The sequence below is a fragment of the Panthera pardus genome, unplaced genomic scaffold (genome assembly GCF_024362965.1).
Source record: "Panthera pardus isolate Hobbes unplaced genomic scaffold, ASM2436296v1 HiC_scaffold_6, whole genome shotgun sequence".
NCBI lineage: Eukaryota > Metazoa > Chordata > Mammalia > Carnivora > Felidae > Panthera > Panthera pardus.
This window is the reverse complement of record NW_026526991.1, coordinates 61,444,191-61,459,244: the sequence shown is the minus strand read 5'-3', so window position 1 is coordinate 61,459,244 and position 15,054 is coordinate 61,444,191. Positions and strand designations below refer to the sequence as shown.

General features: G+C 57.7%; 2 protein-coding genes and 2 long non-coding RNA genes across 5 annotated transcripts in view; 2 read left to right on the top strand and 2 right to left on the bottom strand.

The window, feature by feature from the left end:
- The first annotated feature begins 295 nt into the window (after positions 1 to 295).
- HOXC6 (homeobox C6) overlaps positions 296 to 15,054 on the top strand; it is a 40,284-nt gene continuing 25,525 nt past the window's right edge. Inside the window, exon 1 of one of the 2 annotated variants that reach the window (XM_053895929.1) lies at positions 296 to 444. The gene's annotated coding sequence lies outside the window, so the exon portion shown is untranslated. Of the gene's footprint in view, positions 445 to 14,902; position 15,054 lie in introns of those variants that run through there. The other variant, XM_053895928.1, reaches the window with a different exon arrangement.
- On the bottom strand, positions 3,498 to 6,426 carry LOC109249220 (uncharacterized). Its single transcript, XR_002072479.2, has 2 exons — positions 5,582 to 6,426; positions 3,498 to 4,750 (listed from the first exon to the last, which is right to left on the bottom strand). It is a non-coding gene; the product is annotated as an uncharacterized LOC109249220 (long non-coding RNA).
- On the bottom strand, positions 8,783 to 9,743 carry LOC109249223 (uncharacterized). Its single transcript, XR_002072481.2, has 2 exons — positions 9,456 to 9,743; positions 8,783 to 9,024 (listed from the first exon to the last, which is right to left on the bottom strand). It is a non-coding gene; the product is annotated as an uncharacterized LOC109249223 (long non-coding RNA).
- On the top strand, positions 9,723 to 13,158 carry HOXC9 (homeobox C9). The gene is made up of 2 exons (XM_019419583.2): positions 9,723 to 10,496; positions 12,230 to 13,158. Exons 1-2 carry the CDS (start codon positions 9,959 to 9,961, stop codon positions 12,472 to 12,474), a joined length of 783 nt encoding a protein of 260 aa, XP_019275128.1. The 5' UTR covers positions 9,723 to 9,958; the 3' UTR covers positions 12,475 to 13,158.

The window sequence follows — 15,054 nt, the reverse complement described above, 5'->3', positions numbered from 1 at the left end:
TCCTAGAGCCTTTCTAGAATGTCTCTTGGCGGGTTTAATGTAAGTGAGAGACCATAACGTTGATTTAAATATTATCCAGGTGACCACAATAAGTCAAGGTCATAAAACAGTAATGTCAGGACGGTCTTGGTGCGCGCGAGAGGTGGATTTTATGATCTGCAAATATAATGTGGTGCTGCAGTAAAAGATGCATTTAAAGGTGACTGGAGGAGGGAAAGAGGCAGAGAGCAAACTGCAATCTTGAGGAGCAGACGGATCTGATTGCCTGGGGTGCTGGGCCAGGCACACCCCACCGCCGCTGGGGGAACCCCAAGAGCCCCCCACCTATCCAAGGAGAGGAATAAACTTAACCGCCGGAGGGGGACGAGGAGCTTAGCCACCCCCCCCCCCTCGACAGCAGCAGCAGAAGCTCGGGCAGAGGCAGGAGGAGGAGGCGGCGACAAGGTAAGAGAAGCGGTTTCTTGTTCTTCTCTTGGCGGCGGAGTGGGGACTAGCGGCGTCCCCAGGTGCCCGGCCGTGCCGCGGGCACAACAGGGAGGAAGGTGTTTCGGGCATCTGAGCTTGCTGAGAACCCAGGCTTGCCTTGTGGCCGCTCGCAGTGGAGGGCAGTGGCCGGGAGCTCCCTCTCCTCCCCTCCCCGACCCCGCTGCCTTGGGGTTCGGCTGTTAAAGGGGTGAATTGGTGGTTTTTGGCTTCTTTCGCTACACGGGCACTTAGGGTCGCCTTGAGGTCGACACATGGGTCTAGATGTTGCTCAGTCTGGTCGTCTGCTGGGGGAAACAGGGGGAGGGTGGGCTAGAAAGGGCTGGAGCTTGAAGCTTGGGTTTCCTGCTTTCTGCTGGTTTGGATGTGAGCCTTATTCAGGCTCTCGGTCCCCACGCTCCCTGGCCGTGGGGTTTTGCCAGGCAAGTGGCCTGATTGGAAGAGGCTCTGGAGCACAGGCGCCTTGGTTCGGCCACCCATAGATGCAGGGAAGCAAAGCAGAGCTGAGAGAGGGAGAGGATCGGAGGGAATCCAGGAGGAGAGCACAGGAGAGCCAGATGGACAAGACAGGGGACCCAGCTCAAGAGTGGAAGGACCCTCCAGCCTCCCCCAGGGCCAGAGCCAGAGGCAGGGGAATAGCTCCACTGCGGTGCTGGGGGCGGGGCGGGGGGTTTGGCGGCTGGAGGTCCCATTTCACCAGAGTTTCCCTGAGCAATTTGCTTAGACCAGAGGCTGATGAGGGCAGTCAGACCCCCTACCCACCCAGCCACCCAAAGTCTACTCTCTAGTCCTTAGAGAGGTTGTGGGGGCGGAAAGGGGGACGGGGCTGAATTTCTTCCTTCCCCAACCCCCTTCCCTTCTCCTCCCGATAGATGCAAAGCCGAATCTCCCGCCCTGCTCGCTCAGCTGATCTGTGGCTTAGGTAGTTTCATGTTGTTGGGATTGAGTTTTGAACTCGGCAACAAGAAACTGCCTGAGTTACATCAGTCGGTTTTCGTCGAGGGCCCCAACCCACCTACCCGGCTCCTTCCCTCCCCAGTGGGACTGCCCCACAGCCCCCTCCCAGATAGGGCAAATGGGCACAGACTGATGAGGGCAAGCTGTGAGTGGGGCCGCAGGACAAGTCTGGAGAGCCCCGTTTTATACTGTCCACTCCTCAGCCTGTCCCAATCCCTGTGAGTGAGGGAGAGGAGTTTTTTCCTGCAGCTATTGTTTCCTGGGCCCAGCTGATGGAGACAGACAAAGAAAGTCTAGCCAATTCCAAGGAAATTCAGGAATTTGAGTAAGAGGTGGCCTGGTGGGCCAGCTCAGTTGGGTAGCTGGGTGGGGCAGGATCAGTAGAAGAGAGGAGAAGCACAGAAAGAGAAGGGAGTCTCTGGAAGGGCCAGTTTCTCTCACCTGCCACCTCCAAAGACAAAAATCTGCCTCCAGTTGGCTGGGGCTGGAGCTTCCCCTTAGAAAAGTGGGGTGACTGGGGTGGGGGGGTCCCAAGAGTTGGGGAACTCTGAGCGCCAGCTCAGCCACCTCCCCTTCCCCTTCTATAGTTCCATCCCCAATGAGAAAGGGCATATTTAGGGTATTAGTAGGTTAGAGGGAAGCCATCAAGTCCAAGTAGAAACCCCCCCCCCACACACACACACGCCCTACTGGGAAACATCAGGACAGGAACCTGGCTGTAGTCTCTGTCTCGCTGTCTGTGGCCCACAGGCCTGGGTCTGTTGTGTCTGTGGCTGTCAGGCAGCTGCTTGTCTTTGCGCTGTGTGGAAATGTCTGGGTGAACGGAGGCTGCCAGCGCCCACCATTACCATATTGTTGGGAAGGTTGTTGGCTGATGCCAGGGGGAGGAGGGGAGGATAATGGAGTAAAGGAGAATCTGAGCAATGTGAAACTTTGCAAAGCTTCTTCCCCTCCTTTCTCCACCTGGTTCCTCAATCCTGGCCCTGGTGGCTAGAGAGAAGGCTCCCCAAAAAGGCTTCTCTGCCTGCAGAGAAAAAATGAGGGGGGGGGGGTGTCAGGAAGAATGGGGAGATACACCTCTGCTCTCAGAGAGACTGGGAAAGAGAAAGCCAAAAGGAGGAGGACAGGCTGTTGGTTCTCTTACTTTGGAAATAGTATGGTTATTAACACATTCTCAACTTGGAGAGGGGAACACAATTGTGTCCCTGTAACAAAATATATACCTGGAGTTCTATATTCTCACAGTGGTCTGCTGGGGGGATATTTCTAACCCTGTATGAGTGTGAGTCTCTGTTTCTGTATCTCTGGCTCCTCCAGGCTCTCTCAAATCCCACGTCTATTTTTTACGTGAATACTTCACGTATTTTTCTGTCTTTCTTATACAAAGAGATTTCCTTTTACCCCAGGGAGGCTAGAGGAGAAAATGGGATAGAGCCTTTCTTCTCCCTAGCTGAATTTGTTAGTCTGTCTTTCCGTCTGTCCCCCAGCCCTTTGTGGGGGAAAAGAATCTCTTCCCTTGAAGGAAAACGCTCAAATCTCTCTATGGCTCCCGGGGAAATAGGGAGGTTTTCAGAGAGGAAGGCCAGCTGGTGCGAGGCAGGCAGGGGCTCCCCTGGTTTGGGAGCCCTTAGCAGTCTCTGAGTTTTCAAGCTGTCAGAATCACAGGGCCAGTTGGAGTGAAGGGAGTCCCAGGCAGGGGCGGGGTGCTCAGGAGTGCCTGGCTTGGGGAGAGCGTCCCTTATGGGCCGAAATTCACCAATGAACGACTTTTGCTCTTTGAGTCTCTCTCTGCCCCCATTTCCGTTTCAGAGCTGTTGGGCTTGATGGGGGGTGGCCACAGAGCCAGGAGTCTGGGGTGTCCCCCTCCCCAAATCCTGGGAAATGGGGTGAGTTCTCATCCCGCCAAGGTGAGGGCCAGGCTGGTGGCCAGAGTCCACCCCGGGGCCCTGGGACTGTAGATTATGGCTAAGGCGATGGTGATTATTTATTCGCTTCGCTGGAAGGGAGTCTTCAGAAGAAACAGCGTGAAGAGGAGGGAAAAAATTATCTCTCTCGTCTGCGGATATTAAGATGGATTTTTATTTCTTAAAGGACCCTCCCCGCCGAGAGCGCATAAGCGTAAACTTAATATATGCTCCGCAGCCCAACTCCAGAAATCGCAATAAAAGTTAAAACCTCCCCTACTGGTTTTTTTTAATTATGATATGGGAAAGAGGAGCAGGATTTATAGAGCTGAACTCTCGGCGTGTGAGTGTTTAAGACTTGCGGGAGACGGAGGAAAAGGCAAGAGCTCGCCAAGGAGAGCTTTGGTCTCTGATATAATCTCGCGGGCTGCGGGGGCTCCGGCTTAGCCCGGCGGATCTTCTGTAACCTCCCTGGGACCTCGGCTCCCCGGTTCCCCCGGCACCCTCCGCCCAGGCCCACGGCTTTCCCACGGCTTTGCCCCGGCTCGGAGACGCAGCCTTTCTCGGGAACAGGTGAAGGGCAGCAGCGGCTGGGGACTGGGGGCTGCGGGTGGGAGCGTCAGGGCACTGGGCTTTGTGTGGGTCCCGTGCAGGGGACGAGGTTTGCAGTCCCGGGCAGGACCGTGGGCCGAGTGTGGCCCGGCGGGCGCCTCGGTCAGGAGGGGCGTCCGGGCCCGGCGCGAGAGCACGGGCAAGGTGGATTGTGTGTGGACTTTGGCCGCAGACGGAGCAGAGCGGGCTCCGGGGCGGGCGGAGGCCAGCCTCGAGGCGGGCGACCGGATGTTGAGTCTGTAGGAAGGACCTTGAGGTCTGTTTGGTGTTTGGGCTGCCGGGGGGCGGCGGCCCAGAGTGTGGAGCGCGCTGTGCGAGGGGCGCGGCGGTCAGCGTGGGCGAGGCAGCAGGCCCCGCACACCTCTGCTGCTACAGGGCCGTGTCCAGGGCGTCTGAACAGAGGCCGGCCAGTGGTCAGAGCTTGGAAAATAAACGCGGTTAAGGGTCTTTCTTTCTTTCTTTTCCACGTAAGAGGTCCTTCTGTCTCTCTCTCTCTCTCTCTCTCTTTCGGAGATACCTGGATTTGGTCCAGAACAGGTTGCCCGCGGGAGGGCCCCGCGAGCGGCAGCGCGCGAGGGAGGGAGAGAGGGAGGGAGGGCGAGAAAGAGGGAGGGAGGGAAGGAGGGCGGGCAGCGGCGGCGGCTGCGGTGGCCGGGGCTTCCCTCCCCCGGCGGGAGGCGGCTGCCCTGCATCTGTGGCCGTGGGGAGCCGAGGAGCAGGTAACGAAGGCGCTTCCCGAGGCGGGATTGGACCAAGCCAGAGGGACCGAGTCTTCCGGGTCTCTGCCCAACGCCCTGGAAGGGGAGAGAAGGTAGGGAGATCGGCGCCTGCCCGGCCTGGCAGAGAGGCCTCGGGAATGTTGAACCTGCATTTGATTTTAGGCTCACACTCATGTTGTGAGTCTGTCTGCCTCCGGAGACGCGGTTTGCCTGTCTGTCTGTCTGTCTGTCTGAGACGTCCCAGACCCTAGGCTCTCCTTCCAAAAGCTGAAAAAACAGGGAATTTTCGTCGGAATGTGCACTTTCATTCATTGGATTCGCTGCAACACAGCGGGGCTGGTTGCTGCGCCCCCAAGTTGGAAGGGAGCTCTCCTCCAGCGTTCTGGATGCCGGATCCTCTGGTTCCCTCCGGCACGGGCTGAGTTTCCGGCTCCAGGTTCGCGGGTTGCCCTGAGGTTTGAGGCCAGACAGCTCCTAGTCTGGCAGGGAGGGCGGGGGAGAGACTAGCGGCTCTGGCCCCTTAATTGTACTTCGGGCCCGTATTGTCTCTCCTTTCGCCACCTCCGCTTCCTCAGTCTGGGCTCCAAAGTCACTGCAAATTTCCTTGCGACACACACATCACACAAAGATCAGGTAACAAGGCGCCCAGAGCCATGGGGGCTTCGGGCAGAGAGCACCCCTGGTTCTGGGGCTGCTCCTCCTTCAGCCACTCCCCAGGCTGGGAAACCAGACCGGGTTGGGGGAGCCGGAAACAGCCCCGTTTGCTGCGGGGCGGCAGGGCGGGCGGGGGGCCGGCGGGAATGCAGGCCGTGGCGTTGAGAGGGCCACGTTCACAGGCCCTAGGGGTTTCGCTCCTGCTGGGCTTAGGGGCCTGACTCCTGGCATGTAGGGATCCCAGATACCCACCTGGGGTGGGGGCAGGACGCGGTCTCCTCGCGGCGGGCCAGGAGAATTCAGTTTCTGCTTCCAGCGCAGGCCTTAGCCAGGAGGAGTTGTGTGTGGGTGTGTTTTTCCCAACAAAGAGGGACCAGGAACGAGAAGGGGGGAAAGAAGAGGGGAACCGGGGAGGGGGCGGGGAGGGGGAGAGGGCAGCGGAGAGGTGAAACGAGCCCATTTCAGGGGGAGAAGGAAAATGAAAGCAAATGGAGCACGGCCTCCTCCGCGCGGGCGGGTGCTGACGAGCCGGGGAGCGGGCTCCCTGCCTGCGGCGGCTGCGGACCAGGAGAAAAGCCTGTTTTAAATTTAATCCGAACTTGACGGTGTGGATTGAACCGGAGGGAATTTAAATCACTGAGAGGGAGGCGCAGAGCAAGGGGAGGGGATGACGCTAACCTGTCCGTCTGTCTGTCTGTCTGTCTGTCCTTCCCACGGTGGTGCTAGCTTGGTTGTGGTCGCAGCTGTGCAGGTCTGAGGTGATGGAGTAAAGGTGCCCCTCCCCCTTAGGGGGCTCTCCTGTGCCTAGTGTAATCTTTTGGGGTCGGAGGCAAGCTCTAAGCACCAGAGCGGATGCAGAAGTGCCAGCTAAAGCTGGGGTTTCCCCCCCTCCCCAACAGGGACTCCCAGTGTCCTCCAGTCCCTCGGGTTTGCCCCATCGGTGCTGAGGAAAATTGAAGGGAGTGGTGGGGGTAAGAGGGAGTCTGGGAATCTGGCAGGAGATTCAGAAGGAGTAGGTGAACCTGGAAAGAGGAGCGATTCCTTACTGGTGCCCCCACATCCTTTGTGCCCCCACATCTATAGGCCTGGCTTTGGGGGGGGTGTGGGGGGAGCCTGAAGTTCTGCTTCAGGGCCCTGACCTGCCTGCTATCCCACCTCCAAACGCAGAGACTAGGGGGTACAGCCCACATGCAGCTGTGGAGCCCGAGGGGCCTCGGCCTGGTGAACTCAGGGACTCCCAGGCTCTTTCAGCCCCCTCCTCATGGCTGCTGCTCTCTGCAAGGCCTAGGCAAAGCGGGGCATTGGTGGGGAGGGGGCTGTGGGCGAGGCCTGCTTCCTGATCCACAGCTGTGTCTGTGCCTGAGTGGGGAGGGTCTGAGTTCACGCTCTCAAACGAAGGCGACAATCTCCCCTCAGTTTCACGGGGAATTTGACGGCAGCAGGGAGCCTGGGCCTTGGGATCCCGGCTGCCCCGCTGCTGTCGCCTCTGCTGGGTGGGCAAGCCGGGTGGGCAGGCAGCTCAAGAGTTGAAAAGAAGACAGTGGCCAAAGGGGGTAGGAGAGAAAGGGGCATCTGCTTACAGCCACTCTGTCTGAAGGGCTCTCCCAAATAGTAGAGGCCCATGGAAGACGGTCTTTCGGGGCGCCTTTCTTCTAGGAGACCTGAGGTTGGGGCAGATGGGCCCTGTCGCCTGGCGAAGACGAAAAAGGAGGAGCAGGGCTTGAGACCTCCTTCATCATGTCTTCTTAGCTCCTTGGCTAGAGCGTGGCTCAGCCCCCAGCCGCCTGGGTGGCTGCCTGGGCTGAGACGGGGTTCCACATCCCCCGGAGGCCTAGTGTACCCACCCCAGCAGGTCGCCCGGGAGGGGCCAGAGAGGAGGCCTCTTTCTCCTTTGTGTCCGGACAGAAGTGGCCGCCGCGCCCTGAGCCGGGTCCCGCGGCAAAGGCCCGGCAAGCAAGCGGACTGCACAATGCCACGGCTGCTCCCAGCTCGCGCCCTGCCCCGTCCTGCCTGCCTATCGCCGCCCTTCCTCCCTCACACTCCCCGCATGCCTTCCTCTCCCTGCTCTCCCATCTCTTTTCATCTTGTCCCCCCTCTTTCCTTTAATTCTCCCCTCTCCTTTTCTTTTTATCCCAGCCCTCCGTTTTCTTCTCTTTCCCTCCTTCCTTCCTCTCCATGGGCCTGGCGCCGCGTTTCAGTTGTTATGTCTCAGGCTCAGTCTCTCTCAGGCTCTGTCCCCTGATGTCCTCTAGGTCTCTGTCTGGCCCCCGGGCCCGCTGAAGGCTACGCGTCTCTGCTCATTGCTGCCAGCAGCCGCCCAAGAGCCAGGCAGGGTCCCCAGCCGCCAGGGCTGGGGGAGGTGCTGACGGTGCTGGGGATTTGGAGAAAGCCTAGGCAGGGGGACGGGAGGGAACCTCCTGTCTTTTCCTTGAACTAGTGAGGGAGAAATTTTGATTGACAGCTAACCTGACTCCATCAAGGCCAAAGAGATATTCTGTTTCTTGCTGTAATTTGGATTTCCCACACCAGTCCAGTCCGGGGGAGGGGAAGACAATCAGAGCTGAGGGCGAAGAGGCTGAGGCCCCAGGTTGTCTATCCCCAGCCAGGCACTTCTCACACACCCCCCGTGAGTCGAAATCTCAGCCCCGCTAGACCGAAAAGGAAAGAACCGGAGAGGGGGAGGAGCAGGGACTGGGGAGGGGGCCTGGAAAGCTGGGGTCAGTGCTGCAGGCTGTAGATCTCCCCTTCCCCCCTCAACTTTCCTCCCCCCCCCCAACATGCATGCTACACTCTCTGGGACACCTCTCCCTAGCCCTTCTCCACCCTAGAGGAGACAGGTCGACAGAGATGCAGGAGAAAACCATCCTCCACCCCCACCCCTGGCGTTTGGTCCCCTCCTGGGGACAGGAGTGGGAAAGAAGGGCAGGCGTCTCATGTCTGGGAATCCTTGTCCTTCTGCTGCCTCAGAACCTGCGTCTGAGCCTCAGCTCCTGCCTATCTCCCATAGCACAAACTGGGACCCTTCTTTTCTGACCCTGAAATTGCACCCCTCCTTCAAACTCCCTCTGCCATACCTAGGGTGCATTGTGTCCCTGGGGACATCACCTGCCCTTCTCCCTACCCCCAGCCAACCTCCCTGCCCCCTCTCTTGCACCCACACTGAGAATTCCCTGCCAGCTTAAAGCCCACCTTTACTAAACCACCATGGGGCAGTCTGATGGAAAGCAGAGGGCTGGGCAACAGACCCCAAATTCAAGGAGGAAGGTAGCAACCAACTTATTGGGGGGAGGAATCCAAGTTGTCTGATCTTCCCTACAATCACACTGCCCCCTCCGGAATCTCTGCGTCCGACCCCAAAGAAACTGCTCTCTCCCATCCCTCCGTTGCTTTTTTCCCGTTCCAAAAACAGCCTACAATTTTATTTAATGAAAGACACATTTATGAACAATCAAATGATCCTCATAAAAATTTTATTGAAGGACGTAAAAACAAGCTACTTGCCCACGACCGAGGTCGCTCTCTCTCTCGCCTTGCCCGCACTCACCCTGGCTCTCTGCAGACAGAGCCCTGGAGTGACTTCTTTTGGGGGGGCAGGGTGTCGCAGAGATGGAGTTGGGGGCAAAGGAGGGTGAGCAGGAAGACGGGATGGGGACGCCCCACTTAACTTGTGCTGATCTCTCCTCCACTTCTTCATGCTGGCAAAGAAAGATAAATAGATAGAGACAATAAATTTAAAATAAAGGAGCTTGCATATCTGTGCCAAAGCAAAGAGAGGACTTCTGAGGATAAAGGTGTATGAGGTCCCGAGGTCCTACCCCTCCCACAGGCGGACCACCTTCCCCAAGCTGCCCTACCCCAGATTTGGGGGGCTGAGTTGGCCAGTGGCAGAAGGACGCTCCCCTTTCCCTCCTTCCCTCCCTCCACCCCAGCCTCCCCAGTCCCCTCCCACCCTCCCTCCCTCGCTGCTGCTGCTCCTGAAAGAAATACATACATACACACTATTTAAAAACGCATTTTTAAAAGCCACGTTCCGAACTGACAATCGCTGATCTCGGCTCGCGCAGAGACTGCGGGAGCGTCGGGGCGACAGAGACGGATTACGTCAAGAAATAGTTCCTCCACCTACCTCAGCCGGCCTCTCCGCCCCTGCGGGGCTCCCGCGCCCAGCTCGGCCCTGGGGGTCCGGGAGCCCTGGCTTCGGGGACTGGCATTTTCACCCCATTAAGAAATCCTCCAGGGTGGGGGGGGGGTGCGGGAGGCCATCTGCTTATGGGTGGACATGGGCAAGGGAGTGCTCTGATGAGATACGAGTAGTCCTGAGGGGGTGGCCGACGCTTTGGGTCCAGAGTTCCGGACCCCCAGGAAAACGCAGGTCGCGGGGATCAGCAGAGAGAAGGGGGTGGGAGAAGGGAAGAAAAAAAAAAAAAAAAAAGCAAGGAAAAAAAAAAGCCCCTGCGCATTGATCCGCGCCGTATTTTTGGGTAAATACGATCACGTGGGGGCCGGGGAACCAATGAGCTGCGGGGAAAAGGCTGGAAAAATAATTACCTGCCTTGATTGTTCTGTGAGCAGATAAAAAGTACATATACAGTTCATACAATAATCTTATGTATGTAAAACCCTGTTACGATGTCGGCGACGGGGCCCATCAGTAACTATTACGTGGACTCGCTCATCTCTCACGACAATGAAGACCTCCTAGCGTCCAGGTTTCCGGCCACGGGGGCTCACCCCGCCGCCGCCAGACCCAGCGGTTTGGTGCCGGACTGTAGCGATTTTCCGTCCTGTAGCTTCGCGCCCAAGCCGGCAGTGTTCAGCACGTCGTGGGCGCCCGTGCCCTCGCAGTCGTCCGTGGTATACCACCCGTACGGCCCCCAGCCCCACCTCGGCGCCGACACGCGCTACATGCGGACTTGGCTCGAGCCGCTGTCCGGCGCCGTCTCCTTCCCCAGCTTCCCGGCCGGGGGCCGTCACTACGCCCTCAAGCCGGACGCCTACCCCGGACGCCGCGCCGACTGCGGCCCGGGCGACGGCCGCAGCTACCCGGACTACATGTACGGCTCGCCCGGGGAGCTGCGCGACCGCGCCCCGCAGACACTGCCCTCGCCCGAGGCGGACGCACTCGCCGGCAGCAAGCACAAAGAGGAGAAGGCCGACCTGGACCCCAGTAAGTTGGGAGCAATTTTCCTTTACAACCAGCGCGGGAGGGGAGGGGAGGCCGGGCGGGGGGGATCCGGATTACAGCCCCTCGGAGCGGCGCAGGGAGCGCGGGAGAGGGGCGAGGGCGAGGGGGCGAGGACTCAATAAAAGCGAATTACCTTGGGGAGCTTTCAGGGGCAGGAAGGTCTGAGAAGGGAGCCCAGGGAGCCAGGTTGGGAGAGGGCTGAGGGGGGCTCCTCTCCCTGGAGCTGGCTTTGATGAGAGACCCCCCCCCCACACACACACCCCCAGCCCAGGCTTTTTGGCTCAGTTGCTACTTTCGAAGAAATGCAGACAGGGCCAGGGGATGGGGTAGGGTTGAGGTTCATTTCATGGTTTGAGGTGGGACTGGAGTGGGGGGGAGATGAGGAGGACACTGGGGACAGAGAGGAAATACCCCAGGGAGAAAAATCACCCCTACCTCCCGGCCAGCATGGGGAGTCTCACCCCAGGAGGAATTCCTTAAAGAGAAGGTGCATGGACTTCTTATATACCCAGGAGCACTAGGTGAGGGGTCTGGGGGATTTCACAGCCTGGGAACTTGGAGAAATCAGGACTTACAGAGTTGGGGAAGAGAAGTGGGGTCCCAGTCTCCTTAAACTTGAGAGCCCTCTTCTGAGGCTCTGCAGGAAAGAGGGTTGAAAACCGGGCTCAGGGATGAGGAATGGGGGGGGGAGCATCTCCCCAGATTAGAGAATTATAACACACACACTCACACACACACACTCCCCATCAAGGAGACTGGAGCCTTCTGAGTATTGCAGAGAAGGGCAGGGGTAGGTGTGTGGGGGCGGGGGGGGGGGGCAGGTGGGAGCTGCTGGGCCAGAAAAAGGGGAAAGAAGGGGAAACAGCAGGGGAGGGGGTGCAGCCCCTGGGTGTGAGGAAGTGTCTGGGGGAGTCCCAGGAGGGGGCTGCAGGAAATCCTTTCCTCCAGCCCCATAAGGGGCCAGGGCCTAATTATACCCCTCTGAAGGCTTCCCTCCTTGCCCTCAGCTACTCCCATAAACCTGAAATTGGAGGCTTGGCTCCTGCAGAGCCTGTCCTGGGGCTGGCAGGAGGGGGGCACTGGAAGCCAAACAGGGAAGCTAAGATATAGGGGAGCCTGTCCCAAGGCCAGCAGCTCTCTGGGGAGAGGAGAAAGGCTCTCCCCATTCCAGCATCACTCTGAGAATTCGCCTCAGCAGGGTTGAACTCCGAGAGCAGAGACGGGCGCTGAAGAGGGTGGTGAGGGGCTTAGGGACTCTCAGGGTCAGGAAACAGAACTGCTGAAATTTCAGGACTTGGTCGTGGGCTGGGAGGGTGGGAGGGGGCAGAGGAGGAGGGAAGTGGGGAGGAGAGAGACCTCGCTATAAAAATAAAAAACAAGAGAGAGAAGCGTTTATGGGCCTATGAAACAGTTGGGAATTTGGACTTTTTATGAGCATATTCTCGAATTACTACTCTTGAAGCTGAGGACCAGACTGTAGGGGCTTTGATAGCTTTGATTTCCTATAGTTTTAGGTGCTAGAAACCGAAGAGGGGGAAGATGGGGAGAGGGCAGAATGCAAAAGGAGTCAGGGAGAAAATTCCAAAAACCAAACGTGTCCAAATTCAGGTTCAATCATTGCGTTTGGGGAGCCTGGCTAAGCCTAGGGGTAGGGTGGCAGGGGTCCTGGGCTAGAAAGGGGCTCCGCTGACCCCTGCCTGTGTTTGGCCCTCCAGGCAACCCCGTGGCCAACTGGATCCACGCCCGCTCCACGAGGAAGAAGCGCTGCCCCTACACCAAGTACCAGACGCTGGAACTGGAGAAGGAGTTTCTCTTCAATATGTATTTAACCAGGGACCGTCGGTACGAGGTGGCCCGGGTTCTCAACCTCACCGAGCGGCAGGTCAAAATCTGGTTTCAGAACCGGAGGATGAAGATGAAAAAGATGAATAAAGAGAAAACCGACAAGGAGCAATCCTAAACCCTGCCCCAGCCTGCTGCCTCGGCACAGCCAAGGGAAAAACAAAAAACCCCACAAAAATACCCCAACCCAGGCGGGAGAGAGCACGAAAAGAAAAGGAAAGAGCAAGATAGAGAAAAGCCCATCAGCTTAAAAAGAGACAAAAAAAAAAAAAAAAGGAAGGGGAAAAGGAAAACTCTTGCAATTTGGGAGGGTTCAGTGTTGAGAAATTGGTGTTTTAGAGTTAGTTCTACCCAGCGAGGAGGAGGAGGCGGGGAGAGAAACCGCGTTCTCTTCTCCCAGCGCAACTGAAATAAATGACACACACAAATGTGATTTTTTTCCCCTCCTTTCTTCAGAGAAGCCAGTACTTGAATCGCTATATTTCTATTTTTTTTTTTCTGTATCATATGTGGTCCGGGCCATCCCTCCCCAGGCCTGGGGTGCTCTGCGTGCAGATTTTGTACAAAAAAAAAAAAAAGACACACACACATACACAATAACAATTCCCAGCCCAGGAGCTGAGGGGCGAGGGCCCGGACCGTGCCGCAGGCTGGGTCCGGCGGCGCAGGCCGGCGCCTCGGGTGTGTACATAGCAGTGTTTCTTCTGATCCCCAGCGTCCGTCCTGTAACGTGCTTCTGTTTGTTATGGTAGAACAGCTCTGTGTTAATATATCGAAGTCACTTAAAAAACCAGAAACCCAACCGCATCCAGTTCTCGTTATTTCTCCTCCCTGTGGCTCCCAGGCTGCTGTCGTGGAGGAGGCAAGTGCTCAGATCCTTTGGGGGAAGCCGGAGCCAGGGAAGGGGCTCCCTCTACCTCGGAAGGGCAAGTGCCTGCCATTGCTCTCCAGGCAGGGTGGGGTGGGCGTGAAGACTCCTGGGGTGGGGTGGGGGCTGCTGAGGCCCGGGCCCAGCTCGTGCCTGCCCCGGCTGGCTGCCTTGTGAGTTTCCTGGTAGCTCCTCGGAGTCCAGGGGTGGGGGGTGGGGGCATGGCATGAATGGTTTTCCCTGGCTGTAATTAATTGTAATAATTTATGAGTACACGAGATCGGAGGGAAGAGATAGGTGAAGATGAAAGTTGGGTGCTGGGTGAGGGCCCGGGCTGGATTCTTGCCTGTCTGCATTGGTGCTTCGAGGGATGGCTGGGAGGGAGGGAGGGTGTGCGGTGAGCGGTGAGGAAGAAGGCTGAGCAGGCCTCAGGGAGCAGAAGAGGCACTGGGGAATGCGTTGCGAGTGAAAAAAGGGAAAGAGAGAGAGAGAGAGAGAGAAACAGAAGAGGGAAGGAGGGAGGGAGGGAGGAAGTAGGGAGGAAAAAGAAGGAAGAAAGGAAGGGAGGGAGGAAGGAGAAAGATGGCAAAACCAATACAATCAGAATTAGATCCACTTTCAACTTGTCAGTGCATTCTCAGCTTCTCTCTCTCTCCCTCTCCTAGTTCTCTTTTCTTCTCAATCTCTCTCTGGTGTTTAGTTTGAATGTTGGTTTGGGGGTAACGGGCTTATGCTGAGTGGCTGCAGCATTTCTGGGAGATGACGTGGCCAAGGCCCAAGGAAGTTGGTCAGGGATTAGCCAGGAGTGGGGTGTTCCCTGGTGGTGGTGGGACCGCAGGCCCAAGGGTAGGCGGCCATAGGTGTGCAACAGCCCGAAGGGGCTGGTCAGTTGCACTGCACCCCAGAGCGCCTTCCCCAGAACCGGCAGTTTTCATCTGCTAATCAGAAGCAGACACAAGCTGCTGGGTATGCTTCGGCTCGGCGCCCCCTTTCTCGGAAATCCCCCAATCTGGAAACTATTAAACTCAGACTGCTTGAAATATAGCCCTTTAATATCTCAGGCTGCCCATTCTGGTGAGGGTGCAGGGTGTTGTTCTGAATACTTGGGGAATACCACCGTAAAAGAAAATAATTGGGGATCCCAGTCCTTCCGTCGCTTCCTCCATCGCATCGCCTAACAGGATTGGTGAGGCACTTGTAGGGACCAGCCCCTTCCCCATCATTTGAATCTCCTACCCCCTCCTTCTGTCCAGCACGCCAGTTTGGGGGGCTGGAGGAAGGTGGGAAGGCACAAACATTTTGTTTGGGTGATATTTTGAGGGGAGCCATCAAAAGTCGCAAACGCTGGTTTTCCCAGTGGCTGAAGCACCCTCTCCTTTTTCCCACTTAAGAGACCTCCTCCCCAATTCCAGAAGCAGTTGTTCTCTTGGTCCTTTTGAATGGTGCTTTGCCCGTAGTTTTGTCTCTTTTCGCAAATCCTCACTCTCCCCTTTGGCCACTGCGCTGTTCTGAGACCCTGGCGTCAGTTTTGCACGGGGCGGAGGCCAGGGCATCCGTGTCCCTGGGTCCTGACTGCGGGGACTGGGGCTTTTCTCCCAGTCCAAGCTCCGCGGCGTTTCCGGGCTTCCACCCCGCCCCTGCTCCAAGGCCCTGTCGCCTCCCCTCCTCCGTCAGCGCGGCCTGCTTCCTGCAGCCCGCCCGAGCCGGCCTTACTCCGGGCAGGAAGGAGGGCCGCCGGGCTCCGAGGGCCCTGGCGAGACCGTGGGATCCAGAGCAGGCCCACCCGGCCCAGCCCACTGTTCAGTTCCAGCTCATCCTCCAGCCTGCAGG